General features: G+C 39.0%; 1 protein-coding gene across 13 annotated transcripts in view; it reads right to left on the bottom strand.

The window, feature by feature from the left end:
• MAP2K5 (mitogen-activated protein kinase kinase 5) overlaps positions 1-16,437 on the bottom strand; it is a 268,500-nt gene that overhangs the window by 173,370 nt on the left and 78,693 nt on the right. For all 13 annotated transcript variants that reach the window (XM_070796953.1, XM_070796958.1, XM_070796959.1 and 10 more), the window contains exon 9: positions 8,162-8,201. In XM_070796953.1, coding sequence (XP_070653054.1) covers positions 8,162-8,201 — 40 coding nt within the window. The remainder of the gene's footprint in view (positions 1-8,161; positions 8,202-16,437) is intronic.

The following is a 16,437-nucleotide window of genomic DNA, read 5'->3' as shown; positions in this document are numbered from 1 at the left end:
TATTTTAGAGAACAATTTAAAAGCCGGTCAAGAGACATGTCTGCCAAGAGGCAAAAATAAGTGTATGGATTAGCACAGTGATAAGAATGGAAAAGATACTAAAAAAAATAAATAAATAACAACAAAACAGAAAAAATCAACAGGCTTCCAGAAATTAGACATCAGCTAAAATAGGACAGTGATCTCTGAGAGATGGAAAACCAATGAGATGAGTCCTATGACCAGCTTAGTGACTAGACAAGAGTTTTTAGTACCCATGCAGGGAGGGGAAGCTAGGGGAGCTCAACCACCTCCCTAAGCTGAGAGAACTGGGAGTTGAGGAGGCCAAGGCAGCTAGAATTCACTGGCAGAAGAGCAAAAGGAGACAGCTGCAGAAAACTGCAGAGGGCACCTGGAGTCTTTAGGTGAGTAATGATTTGCACATGGATGTCAGGAAACTACATGAGGCCAGGGAAAGAACCCCAAGAAAGACCAGAAGAAACGATCTCCAGACCTTACACTAGGCAGAGTTTGTGTTCGCACCAGGAAGGATGAAAACCCTATATTTGCCAAGGCATCAGGACAGAGTATTCAGAAGACTACTGCTTCAGTTGACCCGGGAAAGTTAGCTCTAGACTAAACACTGGAAAATTCTGAAAGAGATGGGAATACCAGACCACCTGACCTGCCTCTTGAGAAACCTGTATGCAGGTCAGGAAGCAACAGTTAGAAATGGACATGGAACAACAGACTGGTTCCAAATAGGATTAAGGCTGTATATTGTCACCTTGCTTATTTAACTTATATCTAGAGTACATCATGAGAAAACACTGGGCTGGAAGAAGCACAAGCTGGAATCAAGATTGCCGGGAGAAATACCAACAACCTCAGATATGCAGATGACACCACCCTTAAGGCAGAAACTGAAGAGGAACTAAAAAGCCTCTTGATGAAAGTGAAAGAGGAGAGTGAAAAAGTTGGCTTAAAACTCAACATTCAGAAAACGAAGATCATGGCATGTGGTTGCATCAGTTCACTTCAGTTCAGTTGCTCAGTCGTGTCCAACTCTTTGTGACCCCATGGACTGCAGCACGCCAGGCCTCCCTGTCCATCACCAACTCCCAGGGTCCACCCAAACCCATGTCCATTGAGTTGGTTATGCCCTTCAACCATCTCATCCTCTGTCGTCCCCTTCTCCTCCTGCCTTCAATCTTTCCCAGCATCAGGGTCTTTTCAAATGAGTCAGCTCTTCACATGAGGTGGCCAAAGTACTGTAGTTTCAGCTTCAACATCAGTCCTTCCAGGGACCAGATACCATGATCTTAGTTTTCTGAATGTTGAGCTTTAAGCCAACTTTTTCACTCTCCTCTTTCACTTTCATCAAGAGGCTCTTTAGTTCTTCTTCACTTTCTGCAACATCACTTCATGGCAAATAGATGAAGAAACATGGAAACAGTGAGAGACTTTATTCTGGGGGCTCCAAAATCACTGCAGATGGTGACTGCAGCCATGAAATTATAAGACGCTTACTCCTTGGAAGGAACGTTATGACCAACCTAGGCAGCATATTAAAAAGCAGAGACATTACTTTCCCAACAAAGGTCCATCTAGTCAAGGCTATGGTTTTTCCAGTAGTCATGTATGGATGTGAGAGCTGGACTATAAAGAAAGCTGAGTACCAAAGAATTGATGCTTTTGAACTGTGGTGTTGGAGAAGACTCTTGAGAGTCCCTTGGACTGCAAGGAGATCCAACCAGTCCATCCTAAAGGAGATCAGCCCTGGGTGTTCTTTGGAAGGAATGATGCTAAAGCTGAAACTCCAGTACTTTGGCCACCTCATGCGAAGAGCTGACTCATTGGAAAAGACTCTGATGCTGGGAGGGATTGGGGGCAGGAGGAGAAGGGGACGACAGAGGATGAGATGGCTGGATGGCATCACTGACTCAATGGACATGAGTTTGAGTGAACTCCAGGAGTTGGTGATTGACAGGAAGGCCTGGCGTGCTGCGGTCCATGGGGTCGCAAAGAGTCGGACACGGCTGAGTGACTGAACTGAACTGAACAACTGGACTGGTCCTATCTAATAAAGCTTAAAAGCAAGTCTTGAAAGGATCAAAGTGTTTCAGATTCAATAGGCAGCTCCTCAGAATAAAGATCAGGGATATATACAGGAATGTACCTATGCCATATAACTGGTATCCAATAAAAAATTAAAAGGTATTAAAAAAAATAAAAAATACAGCGCAAAATAGAGAGCAAAAGCAAGTCAAAAGTGACCGCGAGATGATAGTTATGGTAGAATTAAGAGACAATACCATTAATTGAGTTATCATAACTATATTCCACATATGCAAGAAGTCAGAAGAAAGAGCACGTTAACTAGAGATATGGAGGATGTAAAAAAGACCCATTTAAACTGATAGGGATAAAAAGTACATCTGAAATGAAAAAATATACTGAGCAAAATTAATAACAGATTAGACGATGCATATGAAAGAATACAAACCTGAACATTTGACAATAGAAACTATCCCAAACTGAAACACCAGACAGAAAAAAAGGCTAGAACAAATAAACAACAGAGTATCATTTTGCTGTGGGAAACCTTCAACTGAGATAACTTTATGTTAGAGTTGGACCATAAAGAAGGCTGAGCACTGAAGAATTGATGCTTTTGAACTGTGGTGCTGGAGAAGACTCTTGAGAATCCCTGGGACTGCAAGAAGATCAAACCAGTCAATCCTAAAGGAAATCAACCCTGAACATTCACTGGATGGACTGATGCTGAAGCTGAAGCTCCAATACTCTGGTTACCTGATGCAAAGAGCCAATTCTTTGTAAAAGACCTTGATGCTGGGAAAGACTGAAGGCAGGAGGAGAAGGGGATGACAGAGGATGAGATGGATGGATGGCATCACCAACTCAATGGACACGTTTGAGCAGACTCTGGGAGATGGTGAAGGACAAGGAAGCCTGGCGTGCTGTAGTCCATGGGGTTTGCAAAGAGTTGTTGTTGAACAACAACTTCAAGTGACCTAATATATATGCAATTAAGGAAAGTTATGACCAACCTAGATAGCATATTCAAAAGCAGAGACAGTACTTTGCCAACAAAGGTCCATCTGGTCAAAGCTATGGGTTTTCCAGTGGTCATGTATGGATGTGAGAGTTGGACTGTGAAGAAAGCTGAGTGCTGAAGAATTGATGCTTTTGAACTGTGGTGTTGGAGAAGACTCTTGAGAGTCCTTTGGACTGCAAGGAGATCCAACCAGTCCATTCTGAAGGAGGTCAGCCCTGGGATTTCTTTGGAAGGAATGATGCTAAAGCTGAGACTCCAGTACTTTGGCCACCTCATGTGAAGTTGACTGATTGGAAAAGACTCTGATGCTGGGAGGGATTGGGGGCAGGAGGAGAAGGGGACGACAGAGGATGAGATGGCTGGATGGCATCACTGACTCGATGGACGTGAGTCTGAGTGAACTCCGGGAGCTGGTGATAGACAGGGAGGCCTGGAGTGCTGCAATTCATGGGGTCGCAAAGAGTCGGACATGACTGAGTGACTGAACTGAACTGAAGTTCCCAAAGGTGAGGGAATATGTGAAGAAAATAATGGCTAAAATTTTTCCAAGTTTAATGGAAGTTAAAAATCCACACATCCAAATCTCTCAACAAATCGTAAGTACATGAATCATGAAGAAAATGACACAAAAACTCACCATAATCAAATTGCAATAAGAGGGACTTCCCTGGCGGCACTAGTGGTAAAGAACTCGCCTGCCAATGCAGGAGATGTATGAGATGTTGGTTAGATCCCTGAGTAGGGATGACCCCCTGGAGGAGGACGTGGTGACCGACTACAGTATTCTTCCCTGCAGAATCCCATGGACAGAGGAGCTTGGAGAGCTACAGTCATGGGGTTGCAAAGAGCTGGACACGTCTGAAGTGACTGAGCATGCACAGTGATTAAAAAAAATCTTAAAAGCAGTCAGAGAAGACGTCAATTCTAATGTACAGAGGAATAAAGATTTCTAAATGACAGTACAGTAAGGTTTTCACTGGAAACAATGTCAGCCAGAAAACAGTAAAGCAAAATCTCTAAAATACTGAAAGTAAAGCACAATTAAACTAGAATTCTCTATCTGGTGAAAATGTTTTCCAAAAATTAAAGTCAATGTACACTTCTCAGACATGCAGCAGCTGAAAGCATTCATTGCCAGGAGACTCGTGCACTGTAAGGAAGGTAAAGGAAGGGAGTCGTTCAGACAGAAGCGAGACGATACCAGATGGAAATCTGGGTTTGTACAAGGGAATACGGAGCACTGGAAATGGTAAAAATGTGAGCAAATATAAAATAAACCTATTCTTACATGTAAAATGCCTTTAAAAATGACTATCTAAAGCAAAATCAGTAACAATGTATTTTGGGGGTTTTAACATGAGTAAAATGTACAATAACAACAACAAAGGTCAGGATGAGGGAAATGAAAGTACAGCATGTAGAGCGCTCGTACTACAGGTCAAGTGGGACGATATTACCTGAGGGTGGACCTCAGTAAGTTAACCATGTATACTATAAACTTTAAAGCAACTGTTTTTTCTAAAAAGGACATAGACAAATAATAGAAAACAAACAGCAAATTGATATACTCGAATCCAACCGTATTGATAATCACATGAAATGTAAATGATATAAATGCCTCAATTAAAAAGCAAAGATAATCAGACTGGCCAAAATATAAAGATAAAACAGGTTAAAAATAAAAGACTATATCGCGCGAACACCAGTCAAAATAAAGCTGATGTAACTACATTAATATCAGACAATATAGGTTTTAGAGTAAACAATACTACCACGGAAAAAGAAGATCACTTTGTAATGATAAAGGGGCCATAAAATCCTAAATAACCTAACAGATCTACAAAAAAATACGAAGTAAAGAAAATGATAGAACTGCAAGGAAAAAATAGACAAGTATACAATTGTTGCTATAGATTTCAACACCCTGTTTTTTTATTGATAGGACAAATAGATAAAAAGTCAGTAAAGATACAGAAATTTGGAAAAACACTATCAGCCAACTTAATCTAATTGATATTTATCCCACATCCTACACAGCAGACTACACATTCTTTTCATGTACACAGGGAACCCTTACGAAGACAGTTCACACTCTGGGCCAAAAAATAAATATCAATAAACTTAAAATAATTTCAATTATATGAAGTATGTTACCTGACCATATAGATTTAAATTAGAAATTAATAACAGAAAGATATATGGAATATCCCCAAATATCTGGAAACTAAATAACACTCCTAATATTTAGTGAAAAAACTCAGCCTGTTTTAAAGCAAATAATGACACTTTTTTTTTTCCTCTTAGATTATGACTAGTCCTTTAGGACTGCCTGGAGATCAAACCAGTCAGTCCTAAAGGAAATCAACCCTGAATATTCATTGGAAGGACTGATGCTGAAGCTGAAGCTCCAATACTTTGGCCACCTGATGTGAAGAGTCAACTCCCTGGAAAAGACTGATGTTAGGAAAGATTGAAGGCAGGAGGAGAAGTGGGTGACAGCGGATGAGATGGTTGAATGGCATCACTGATTCAGTGGACATGAGTTTGAGCAAACTCTGGGAGATGGTGAAGGACAGGGAAGCCTGGCATGCTGCCGTCCATGGGGTCGCAAAGAGTCAAATATGACTGAGCGACTGAACAACAATGACTAATATATAGACAAAATGGTTTTTGCCTTCACTGCCAAGAAGCTCGGGGCTAACCAAAAGTTTAAACACAATAATTATATCTACTCAAATCATTCATTCATTCAATGTGAGCTTCTAACATTTAATTCTATAAAATCAACGGATACAAAGCGAATATGATACAGTCCCTGTCCTGTAGGTCAGTTTTACGCTTAGGTCTAGCAAACAGCATATTTGTAAAGCCCTACTGTTTTCCTTTATTGAAGGTCTCTATTTTAACAGCCTTTTAAAAATGTGTCTTTTCTTTTAAATTGCTTTTAATCCTTTCCAGAGATAACTGTTGGCCCCTTGCCACACCCAGCTAAATAATCATGCAGAAGAAGTTTAATATCAACCTAGGTTAAACATAAATGAAAATGTATGAAATTATGAAAAATTATAATACAGTAGCAAGGCCAAATAGTGGGGCTTTGGGGGGTGATTTATAGCAGTGCTCCCCTCTCCTGGAATAAACAAACTAAAGTTGATTACCTTTAAAACATCACTGGCAACAGTCTAAAAGTTTTGACATCAAAGGAATAAACAAATAACTAGATACAAAGGAAAACAGTGCTGAGTTGGTGGAGGCATTCTTTGAAGATGGAGCTCAGAAGACACAGAAAGGACAACTAATGCTAAGCTGGTGCCACAGAGCTGCACTCAAGTGAACTCATGAGGACTGAGGTGGAGCCTGATCTCTATAGCACTTACCCTGGGAACTGGCTGGACTCAAGGTTCCTCCTTTTTAAAATGTGGGGCCACGGTAGATGATCTCTAAGGTCTCTTTCAGTTCTACAATTCTGTGAACCTAGTTTGGCTGGAATATCAAAGTAAACATCCCGAGAAGGAGCTCTGTTGGAGCGCTCCACCAAAAGCTATTTGAATTATTAAAACTAGACTTGATAATACACATAGCACATCCTCAGTGCTGTATTAAGTGTGGTATTGAAGAACAACTCTGGATTGCACAGCAGTCAGGAGGCTTGAGTCTGTTTTGGTCTGAGTTTACTAAAAGATACAACACACGCAGTTTAATCACTCTTATTCTTAGTTTCCTAGGTTAGATAAAAGATGCAGAAATACATGCTCACTATGGACAGCTAAGAAGGCATCTTGGAGGAGATGGACCTTGAAAGGACAGATAAAAATCAAAGGCATGGGCAGTGCTAATAACATGTATACGGGCTGCATGGTGTAGGAGAAGACATGTGCTTTGGAGTTGATGCATTTTGTTTTAAATCTTGGTCTTGGCTCTTCAATCTGGGTGACCTTGGACAGTTCAGCTTTCTGAGTCTCAGTGTCCTCAAATCTAAAATAATAGGCTTACTTTATACATTTAAAAATTAAAGATAAGAGCTACATAGAATCAAGCATTATACCGGTCATATAGCAGTCATTCAAAAAATAAAAGCTCTCATTATTAAGAGACTGAGGATAATGGGCACTGCAGAGAGCAACGGGCAGGTAAAGCAGAAGGTGCAGCTGGAAGGTGTGTAGGGGTCTGTCTGTAGATGGCCTAACTCATCTTTAGGGGAGTAAGGGATGAAGTTTGTTAGCTAAAAGCCCAGTTTGGAAGTGGAGTTCTATGGACTTGAATTTGAGGTGATAAGGGTTCAGAGGTGCAATTCGAGAGACTCCATAGGGAAATCTGAGATAAAATGATGAGAAAATCAAGCACCAACAGCCAAGGTCAGAAATTAAACGCAAAGCAGCACGGGCAGGATTGGGATCTTGGAGAACAGCAGGGATGGAGTGTGGATTGTGGACACGAGGGGAACAAGCGAGAAGCATCTAAGGTAACGGCCTAGAACATGCCTGAGTTAGGTGCAGCTTGACTCTATTCGATGGTGCGGTGTTAGGGTCTCTCAGAATGCCGTAAGAAGGGAGACAGGCATCATAGGCTTTCCGTTCTACACTACTGGGGCTGAGGGAAGAGGGATGCCAAGACAGTGATGCATCAGGTCTGGGGTTCAACTTCTCAACTCCAGGGGCCAGGTGAAAGGTACAGTGGAGATGTTATAAAAGTCTGAGTACGAGGTATGTGAGCCTGATACAAGGCAAAGGCAATGAGGATGAGAACAGAAAGAAAGTGGCACATGGACCCATTTCAGGGGAAATTGCTGACAGGACATGGTGACTTACAGGATGTGGCAGATGAAAGAAAGAAAGAAGTGAACATCTACCAAGTTTCTGAACTGTAAGATGAGGAAGGCAGTGGTGCACTGAGAGGGGAACATGGAAAGAAGCGTAGGAGACGATGAGTCAAATCACAGTGCGGGGATCCTGAAGGTCACAACAGGGCCACCACCCAAACCTTAAACCGCTTCATTTCCTCTTTGACAATACCTATGATTCAAGCTAACAGGGGTCGCGGTGGGAGAGAAAGCAGTAAGCATCAAAAGATTCATGAATTTCATAAAACTTATCTAGCACTCACCTTTACAGCTAGTATTTTCCCACTTGGGACATGATATGCTCTGTGGAAAGAAAAAAAAAATCACTTGGGATTACTAAACAAAATGACTAAGGACATAATATAAATCTGAATACATCCTCAGTAAGAGAAATATGATACTTTCAGAGAACACTAATAACAGTGGTAATTTACATTTCTATTGAGGTTCATGGTTTACACAGTGATTCATTATGTACTACCTTAAAATAACTCTGAGTTAATTCTGATATTATTATCCACTTTTTAGAGCCCAGAACTCTGAAGCATAGAGAAGGCTAAGCAGTTTATCAATGGTACAAGTTAATAAGAGGCAGAACTAGACATCAAACCCAAGTCTTCTGGCTCCAGATCCCTTATAGCATACTGTCATGGTATGTGGTGGTGTGTTCTCTGCTAAGCACGGTACAGAGCCACATAAAATGGGAGGTTTCCCTTTTGTTTGTCTCAATTATATATACAGATAAACTGCATCCCTACATTTCATTAAAATAATCTCAAAACACATTGGCTTAAGATATAAATTTATGTAAGAAGTCATAGAGTCACAAGGATCAAGTATGACAGTTATCTTTTTCTTAAAGCTAGCATCTCTCAGTATTTTTCAGAAAGCTACAGAACAAGGCTTCCCTGGTGGCTCAGTGGTAAAGAATCTGCCTGCCAGTGCAGGAGACATGGGTTCGATCCCTGATCTAAGAAGATCTCACATGCCATGAAGCAACTAAACCCATGTGCCACAACTATTCAGCCTGTGCTCTAGAGCCTGGGAGTCGCAACCACGGACACAGGTGCTGCAGCTGTTGAAGCCTGCGCACTCTAGAGCCCATGCTCTGCAACAAGAGAAGCCCACACCCTGAAACCAGAGAGTAGCCCCTGCTTGCCACAACTAGAGAAAAGCCGACTCAGCAAAAAGACCCAGCGCAACCAAAAATAAAATAAATAAAATTACACTCTAAAAAACCTTCAGAGCCCAGTTCAAGTGATCAGATACAGTGAAATAATTACAATTTAAATCAAGCAATATGAATACATTCATTTGTGAAAAATACTAAGGGAATTATGTTTGCAGAAATAAAATACCATTACATCTCATCAAGACTTTTCGTGTGAAATGAAATGTGTGCCCATGGACTGCACTGACGGCACGTTCTGACCACCATCCAGAAACAGTACGCTTTAAATAAAGATGTCAAAACCAACCGCGTAACATAAACAAGCACTTTTTATGGCACGTTCATGTAAGTATAAAGAAACAAATTAGTTTGGAAGAACTAAAATCTTGCTCCACAAAAGATTTTACATATTAGCCAAGATCAAATTGGTCTTCTCTTAATCCAAGTAATGTTAAGGTGTAACTGGGGTAGGACAGATGTGGGTGAAAGAAATTTAGCTTCTCAGGAATTTCCCATTTTTACATGCTAAGCCGCAAACTACATTTTCCAGGCTCCCAAATTTTACTGGGTAATGACCTAGCAGTAAACATTTCTCATTTCTTTTATTGTTTTAATCGAGATTTAATTGACATGCAGTATTATATTACTTTCAGGTGTACAACATTATGATTCAATATTTGTGTATACTTTGAAATGATCACCACAGCAAATCTAGTTTACATCTATTACCACACAGAATTATTACAAAAATTGCTTATTTCATACAATAAAAACAAAACATATATTCCATCATTATTAAAAATGAAAACACCATTTTCTGTTATTTTGGTGGAAGTAATCATGTGGTTGCTCTGAAATTTTTTAACAGCTTTATTAAGGTGTGACTATATATGATAAAACTCACTTGTTTTAAACGTACAATTCAAGATTTTTAGTATGTTTACAGAGTTGTGAGGTCATTGACAAGTGTTTTTAAAGTGACTGACTTATAGAAATGGTTTAAGTATTTGTAATTTTTCACATATAAAATGTTACAAATTCAGGTACGACTAAGAAGAAACATATATCAATATGTATATATATCCATATTTAGGACTGTTCATTCAACAATTCATTCTGCTTCTCCTACTTGAGTAGACAAAGGTCAAGACAATTATGGAAGGTAAACTTAGCCTTTGCTGCTAAGTCACTTCAGTCGTGTCCGACTCTGTGCGACCCCACAGACAGAAGCCCGCCAGGCTCCCCTGTCCCTGGGATTCTCCAGGCAAGAACACTGGAGTGGGTTGCCATTTCCTCCTCCAATGCATGAAAGTGAAAAGTGAAAGTGAAGTCGCTCAGTCGTGTCTGACCCTCAGCGACCCCATGGACTGCAGCCTTCCAGGCTCCTCCATCCATGGGATTTTCCAGGCAAGAGTACTGGAGTAGGGTGGCAATTTTATCAATTAATTGTACAGAAATTCAGATACATATAATTAAAGGAAAGGCAAGCTTATAAAAATCATCAATTGTTCACTTTACCAGAGAATACTTTAATCTATACAGTGTCTAAAGACTTTTTCTAAACACCAACCTCCCTATTATACATAAATACTATTCAATTATAAAATAACTTAAATAACTTAAAAAAATTTTATACTTTGTATAAAGTGATACACATTTTCAAAAGTGGAACCCCTGTATTATACTGGTTTTACAACAAATTACCACTTACTTTACTATCTGTGTTAACATCAGACTTTTACAATGTATGAAACTACATGTCATGATTTAATTCATGATATGTCTGAACTCATGCCATAAATTAATATATAAAAGCTTACACTGTGTTTTTTCTCAATGTATGACAGAGAAGTTGTTGGTCTAAGCCAATATGAAGTGTGATTTGAAGGCATTTAGCAACTTTATTCCAGGCAATATAATATGTAACACTTAACAATCATATACCATTTTTCTTCTCAAAGTATCATACTGTCTTCCAATGTCAACATTTAAAACATTCTATATTACAAACACTGAAATGTAAAGATATATAATTGAATGCATACACAAGGACTCAAAACAGTGTTGTTACACTGGACAGTGAGCAACACCTGGATATATGAGACTGATAGGAGTGATAGGGAAATGATTAGCAAATAATCTAGTACATACTAGATACCATACTGGACAGTTTGGCAACTCAATTAGCTTATCAAGAAAGCTGATCTATTCCAAAAGAAGGGTCTCCTATTTCCAAGTGAATTAAAAGGGGAAACTTGATGATTTAATTATGATGCACGTTTATTCATCTGTGGAAGTTTGGGTTCGATTTCGAGCACTAAAAATGCTGTGTGGTTTGGTTTACAGTGCAATGACAGTACCAAATTAACATTTAATTTTCAAGAAGTGGAAGACAAAGGCAACGCCAGGTAGGAGTCAAGTGCATCCCTTAACTTTGCAAATGGCATTCTACCCAGAGACAGGGAATTTGTTTACTTTCAGTGGATACTGCATCTCAATTGCCTTGACCTTCCTCAACACATTAACTGTAAAGTGATTAATGAAGTTTGAATGGAGGCTCTGGTTACACCAAAAGACAACTATACACCTCTGCATTGTTTTAATTAACAGCTAACACTTCAAATTAGTTTGCTGTTGCCACAGTAATTACCTGTTCCAATGAGTGCATGAAGGAAGCACTTTTATAAGTTACTTTTAGTGCTGAGTCCTTGAGCATTCCACTTTGTGACCAGCACAGAACTTCTGGGAATAGTCCCAGCCCTTAAAATTGAGCACACAATCTATACACACTTTAGGCTAAGTAAAAGCTAAGTAGCCTGGTATAAATTTTTTGAGTATTAAAATAACAAGAAGACAAGCAAAGAGAACATCTATACTTTTCATACTTTCTTTACTTTCTCTTTCCATTTGGAACAATAGGTTCCATATAAATAAACAAAAAAGTTGGTACCAACCTTTAATTTTGGTAGTACAAATTCAGACAATGTATTGAGCAAGTCAATAATATTGAGTACTGTCTTATCTAATCCCTCCCTTTTAAGGGAGAAATATCTAAAAGCAAGGTTAAAAAACGTGTTCAAGCATACACAGTCAATGGCAAAGACAAGACTGGAACTGAGGCAGAACACATGTATTCTAGGAACTAAAAAAATACGTGGTAATGTTTAAGTTCTCTTAACTGCATTCTAGAGCAGGGAAACTCATAATTCAAAACTTACAAAGGTGCCGCCCTATTTCAATCAGGCTAAGACCATCACACTAAATCTTTCCCAGCAAGGAAGCATTCTGCAACCACTGCCAACCTGCCAGGGGAGGGAGAGGAGGGAAGGCTGTATGCTCTGAGACGCTGCCTGGGTTCTGATGCTAGCTCTGACACTTAATGTGAACATGGACTGTTATCAAACCTCACCTTGTCTCTCGTGCCTTATGTCTGAAAAGGGGAAATTGGTCCTAATGTTATAGACTTGTGAGGTTTAGTGAGATAAGTAAAGCACAGAGGACAAGGCCTGGCACAGAGTAAGTGGGTGTTACACGTTAGGAAGCTAGAAAGTTTCCAGGGTAGATGGGTGTTTTAAGAGTAAAACCACTAAAACAGACTGGAAAAGCTCAGTTTTCTGCTTCTGCAAATCTCTCTTATGCACAATACTCACTCTGTTCCACAAAACATCTTTCTGCCTCAGGCCCTTTCTACCTACATCTCAGCCTGGACCACTCTTCCTTCAATATCCACTTGACTTGTTCCATCACTTCCTTCAGGTCCAATGTTACTTCTCTGACTATCCTACGTAGAACAGCTCATTCTCTCTTTCTTTATTCTTCATAGAATTCATCAACACTCTACACAATTTATTATTTGTTTCCAACCACTAGAAAGCGAGCTCTGTAAAAACAGGGACATTTTGTTGTTGTTGCTCTATATGGTATCTCCAGTGCCTAACCCTGTACTGGGCAAATTTTATAAATATTTGTTGAAAGAATGAATAAATTGCTCTTTTAAAAAATTATTGGTTTAGATTCTAAACCTATTAATATCCAATTTTTCTTTTCTAACACACATATAAAAAACTATCCTTTAAGTATGACTTGGGCTCATGAGTTTTCACATATGCTATTTTTCCCTGCTCAGTTGCAAATATTTTCGTCCCATTATAATGTGCTATACAACCCATAAATTATTCAGATATGTTCATTTTAATTCTCAAATGAATAAGAGGTTTAAGATTATTATTATTAATTTCTAAACTAATTGTATTATAGTCAGAAAAAGTGATCTGTAAGTTACAAACTTAAGTGAGACTTGCTTTGTCCCCTAGTATATAATCAATTCTTAAGTTTTCTATACCTCTATATCCTCTCAATATGATTGATAAAGAGTGTTATATGATCATGTGATCAGCTTGTTAATGATGATGTTAAAGTCTTCTATATCTTTAATTTTTATTTGTTTCATCTATTGATTACTGAAAGACAATTCTCCTACTATGATTGTGGATTTATTAACTTTTCCTTGTCAAGCTTTTTTTTTTTTTTTTGCTCTATGCATTTTAAGGTTATGTAGGCAATGGCACCCCACTCCAGTACTCTTGCCTGGAAAATCCCATCGACGGAGGAGCCTGGTGGGCTGCAGTCCATGAGGTCGCTAAGAGTCGGACACGACTGAGGGACTTCACTTTCACTTTTCACTTTCATGCATTGCGGAAGGAAATGGCAACCCACTCCAGTGTTCTTTCCTGGAGAATCCCAGGGACGGGGGAGCCTGGTGGGCTGCCGTCTATGGGGTCGCATAGAGTCGGACATGACTGAAGTGACTTAGCAGTAGCAGCAGCATTAGCTATATACAAGCTTAAGACTATTATATATTCTTTTCTTCTATCATCATATAGTAGTCCTTTCTATCTTCATCCCTAAAATTAAAAAAAAAAACCCACAAAACTTTTTGGCTTAAAGTCTGCTTTGTCTTATGTTAATATAACCTCACTAGCTTTCTATTGATTAGTTTTTGCCTAATATCTTTTCCCCAACCCTTTCCTTTCAACCTTTTTCTGTCTTCATGTTTTACGAATATATTCTAAAATAGTTAAAAATAGTAGATAGCTGTATTTTTTTAAGTTCCACTTGACCAATCTACTAACTGGCAACATATATCTATAATTATTGATACATATAGATTTATTTCTACCACCTTATTCATTTACTTTTCACCTCTCTTTGTCTACTATCCTGGATTGTTATTGCTGTTTAGTTGCTAAGTTGTCCGACTTCTTAGCGACCCTACAGAGTATAGCCTGCCAGGCTCCTCTGTCCCTGGAATTATCCTGGCAAGAACACTGGAGTGGGTTGCTATTTCCTCCTCCAGGGGATCTTCTCGACTTAATCACTGAACCCATATCTCTGAAGTCCCCTGCACTGTGCCGCCTGGAAAGGCCTAATACATGTACACATATCCCCTCTCTTTTGGATTTCCTTCCTATTTAGGTCACCACAAAGCATTTAAAAAACTATTTATTTATTTGGCTGTGCCAAGCCTTAGTTGAGGTATGCCGGATCTTTTGAGCTGCAGCATGTGAGATCTAGTTCCCTGACCAGAGACTGAACTTGGACACCCCAAAATTGACATTACAGAGTTTAGCCACTGGACTACCAGGTTAGTCCCCTGCCCTCACTCTTGAATGACAGTTTAATTGAGACGGTTATTTCCTTTTTATCTTGTGAGGATACCATTGTCTTTCAGCTTTCAGTATTATTGGTGCAAACCTGCTACCCACAATTTGCTGGCCGATAAATGCCACTGAAGGTTCTTGGACAGAAGAGTGCTATGATCAGACTTTAAAATTCTTACTCTGGCTGCAGATCACCACAGCACTACGTGAAAGAGCAAGGAGCACTTAGAATGGTGTTACCACAGGCTAGGCAAGAGGGGGTAGTAGGAATCTAGGTAGTATTACCAGATGTGGAAAAGGGACATAGATAGAAGACTTTGGCCAGATATAATCTATGACACATGGGATGAGGAGGCTAAACCTAAAATTTCAAGCAAAGATCATAGAATTATGGTGTTTATTAGCAGAAAGAGAAGACTCTTATCTAGTCATCCTTAAATATATAATCCTATACTTTTTAGCTTCATGAGAGCAGAGACCACATCAACTTCATTCAACAATGTATATATAGTATCTAGCAAAATACTTAGCACATCATAGATACTCAAATATTTGTGAGATAATAATTAAATGGTGTAGTCAGGAAAGGGGAGAAAGAAAAATGAAACGGGGAACTAACAATTTCTAACAGTCCACAGAATTATTCTAATTTCTATATGTTGTATATAACATAAGCCACATTTCACAGATAATAATAGAAACAGATGTGAGGATATTAAGGTAATAAGAATTTATGAATGGCAGGTATAAGATTCAAATTCAGGTCTATTTCAATTTAATGCTTGTGTTCTTTCCAGTACAGACAGAGTATACACAGGGAATGATTTGAAATAAGTTTACTTCAGGATGCTGTGAATGTTGAACGTGGAATTCAGAAGAAGAATGTACTAAAATTTCACATATTATATTCCCTATCCGATGGATTATGTTTCCCTATCTTGTGGTTGATGCCAGTTCATCCATTGGCATCAACTACTCTGATGTTTTATGATATGTCACATGTTGCTGCTAATACTATTTTTCTTCAAAAGTGTTATATAACTTCACTAGTAAATGCTTTGTTTAACTATACTGTAAACACTAATTACCAAACAATCTGTGAATTCTTAATATAGGGTCTGTATCTTATCCTATTTTATTGCAAGTTTCAAGTCAGGGTCAAGCTCCATTGTCTTCCCTGCTATATCCCCAAATTCTACCAGAGTATATGACACACTCTCCACTTAGATACCTAGTTTTCGTATTTAATAAATAATGCATACCTCCAACTGCCAAGAACAATGGTGGGCATTGTGGCTGGGGTAGAGAACAAATCAGACAAGGTTCTTGCTTTCCTGGAGCTTACTTTCTAGTGGGGCCAAGACTGACAATAATCAAATAAATACACAATATGTCACGTAGCAGAACTGCAATAAAAAAGACTAAAGGTAGGGATATAGACAGTGATCAAGATTAGGGGCATTTAAAAAAAATATTATAGGTAGGAGGAAATTAAGGAATGCACCTCTCATTCAGTTATATGTGAACAGTAAAGGAGCATACCATTTAGACAGAAAAAGAGGACTGTGGGCAGAGGAAATGTTGAGTTCAAGGCCTTAAGGTGGAAGTGTGTATTTGACATGTGTGTGGAACTGGAATAAGAAAGACTAGGTGTGGGAGACAAGTCAGAAAGGTAATGGGAAGACAGATTGTTTAGTACCATTTAGAC

The sequence above is a fragment of the Bos indicus genome, chromosome 10 (assembly GCF_029378745.1).
Source record: "Bos indicus isolate NIAB-ARS_2022 breed Sahiwal x Tharparkar chromosome 10, NIAB-ARS_B.indTharparkar_mat_pri_1.0, whole genome shotgun sequence".
NCBI classification, from domain to species: Eukaryota; Metazoa; Chordata; class Mammalia; order Artiodactyla; family Bovidae; genus Bos; species Bos indicus.
Note: the sequence above shows the minus strand (reverse complement) of the source record. Positions and strands in the feature narration are given on the sequence as shown.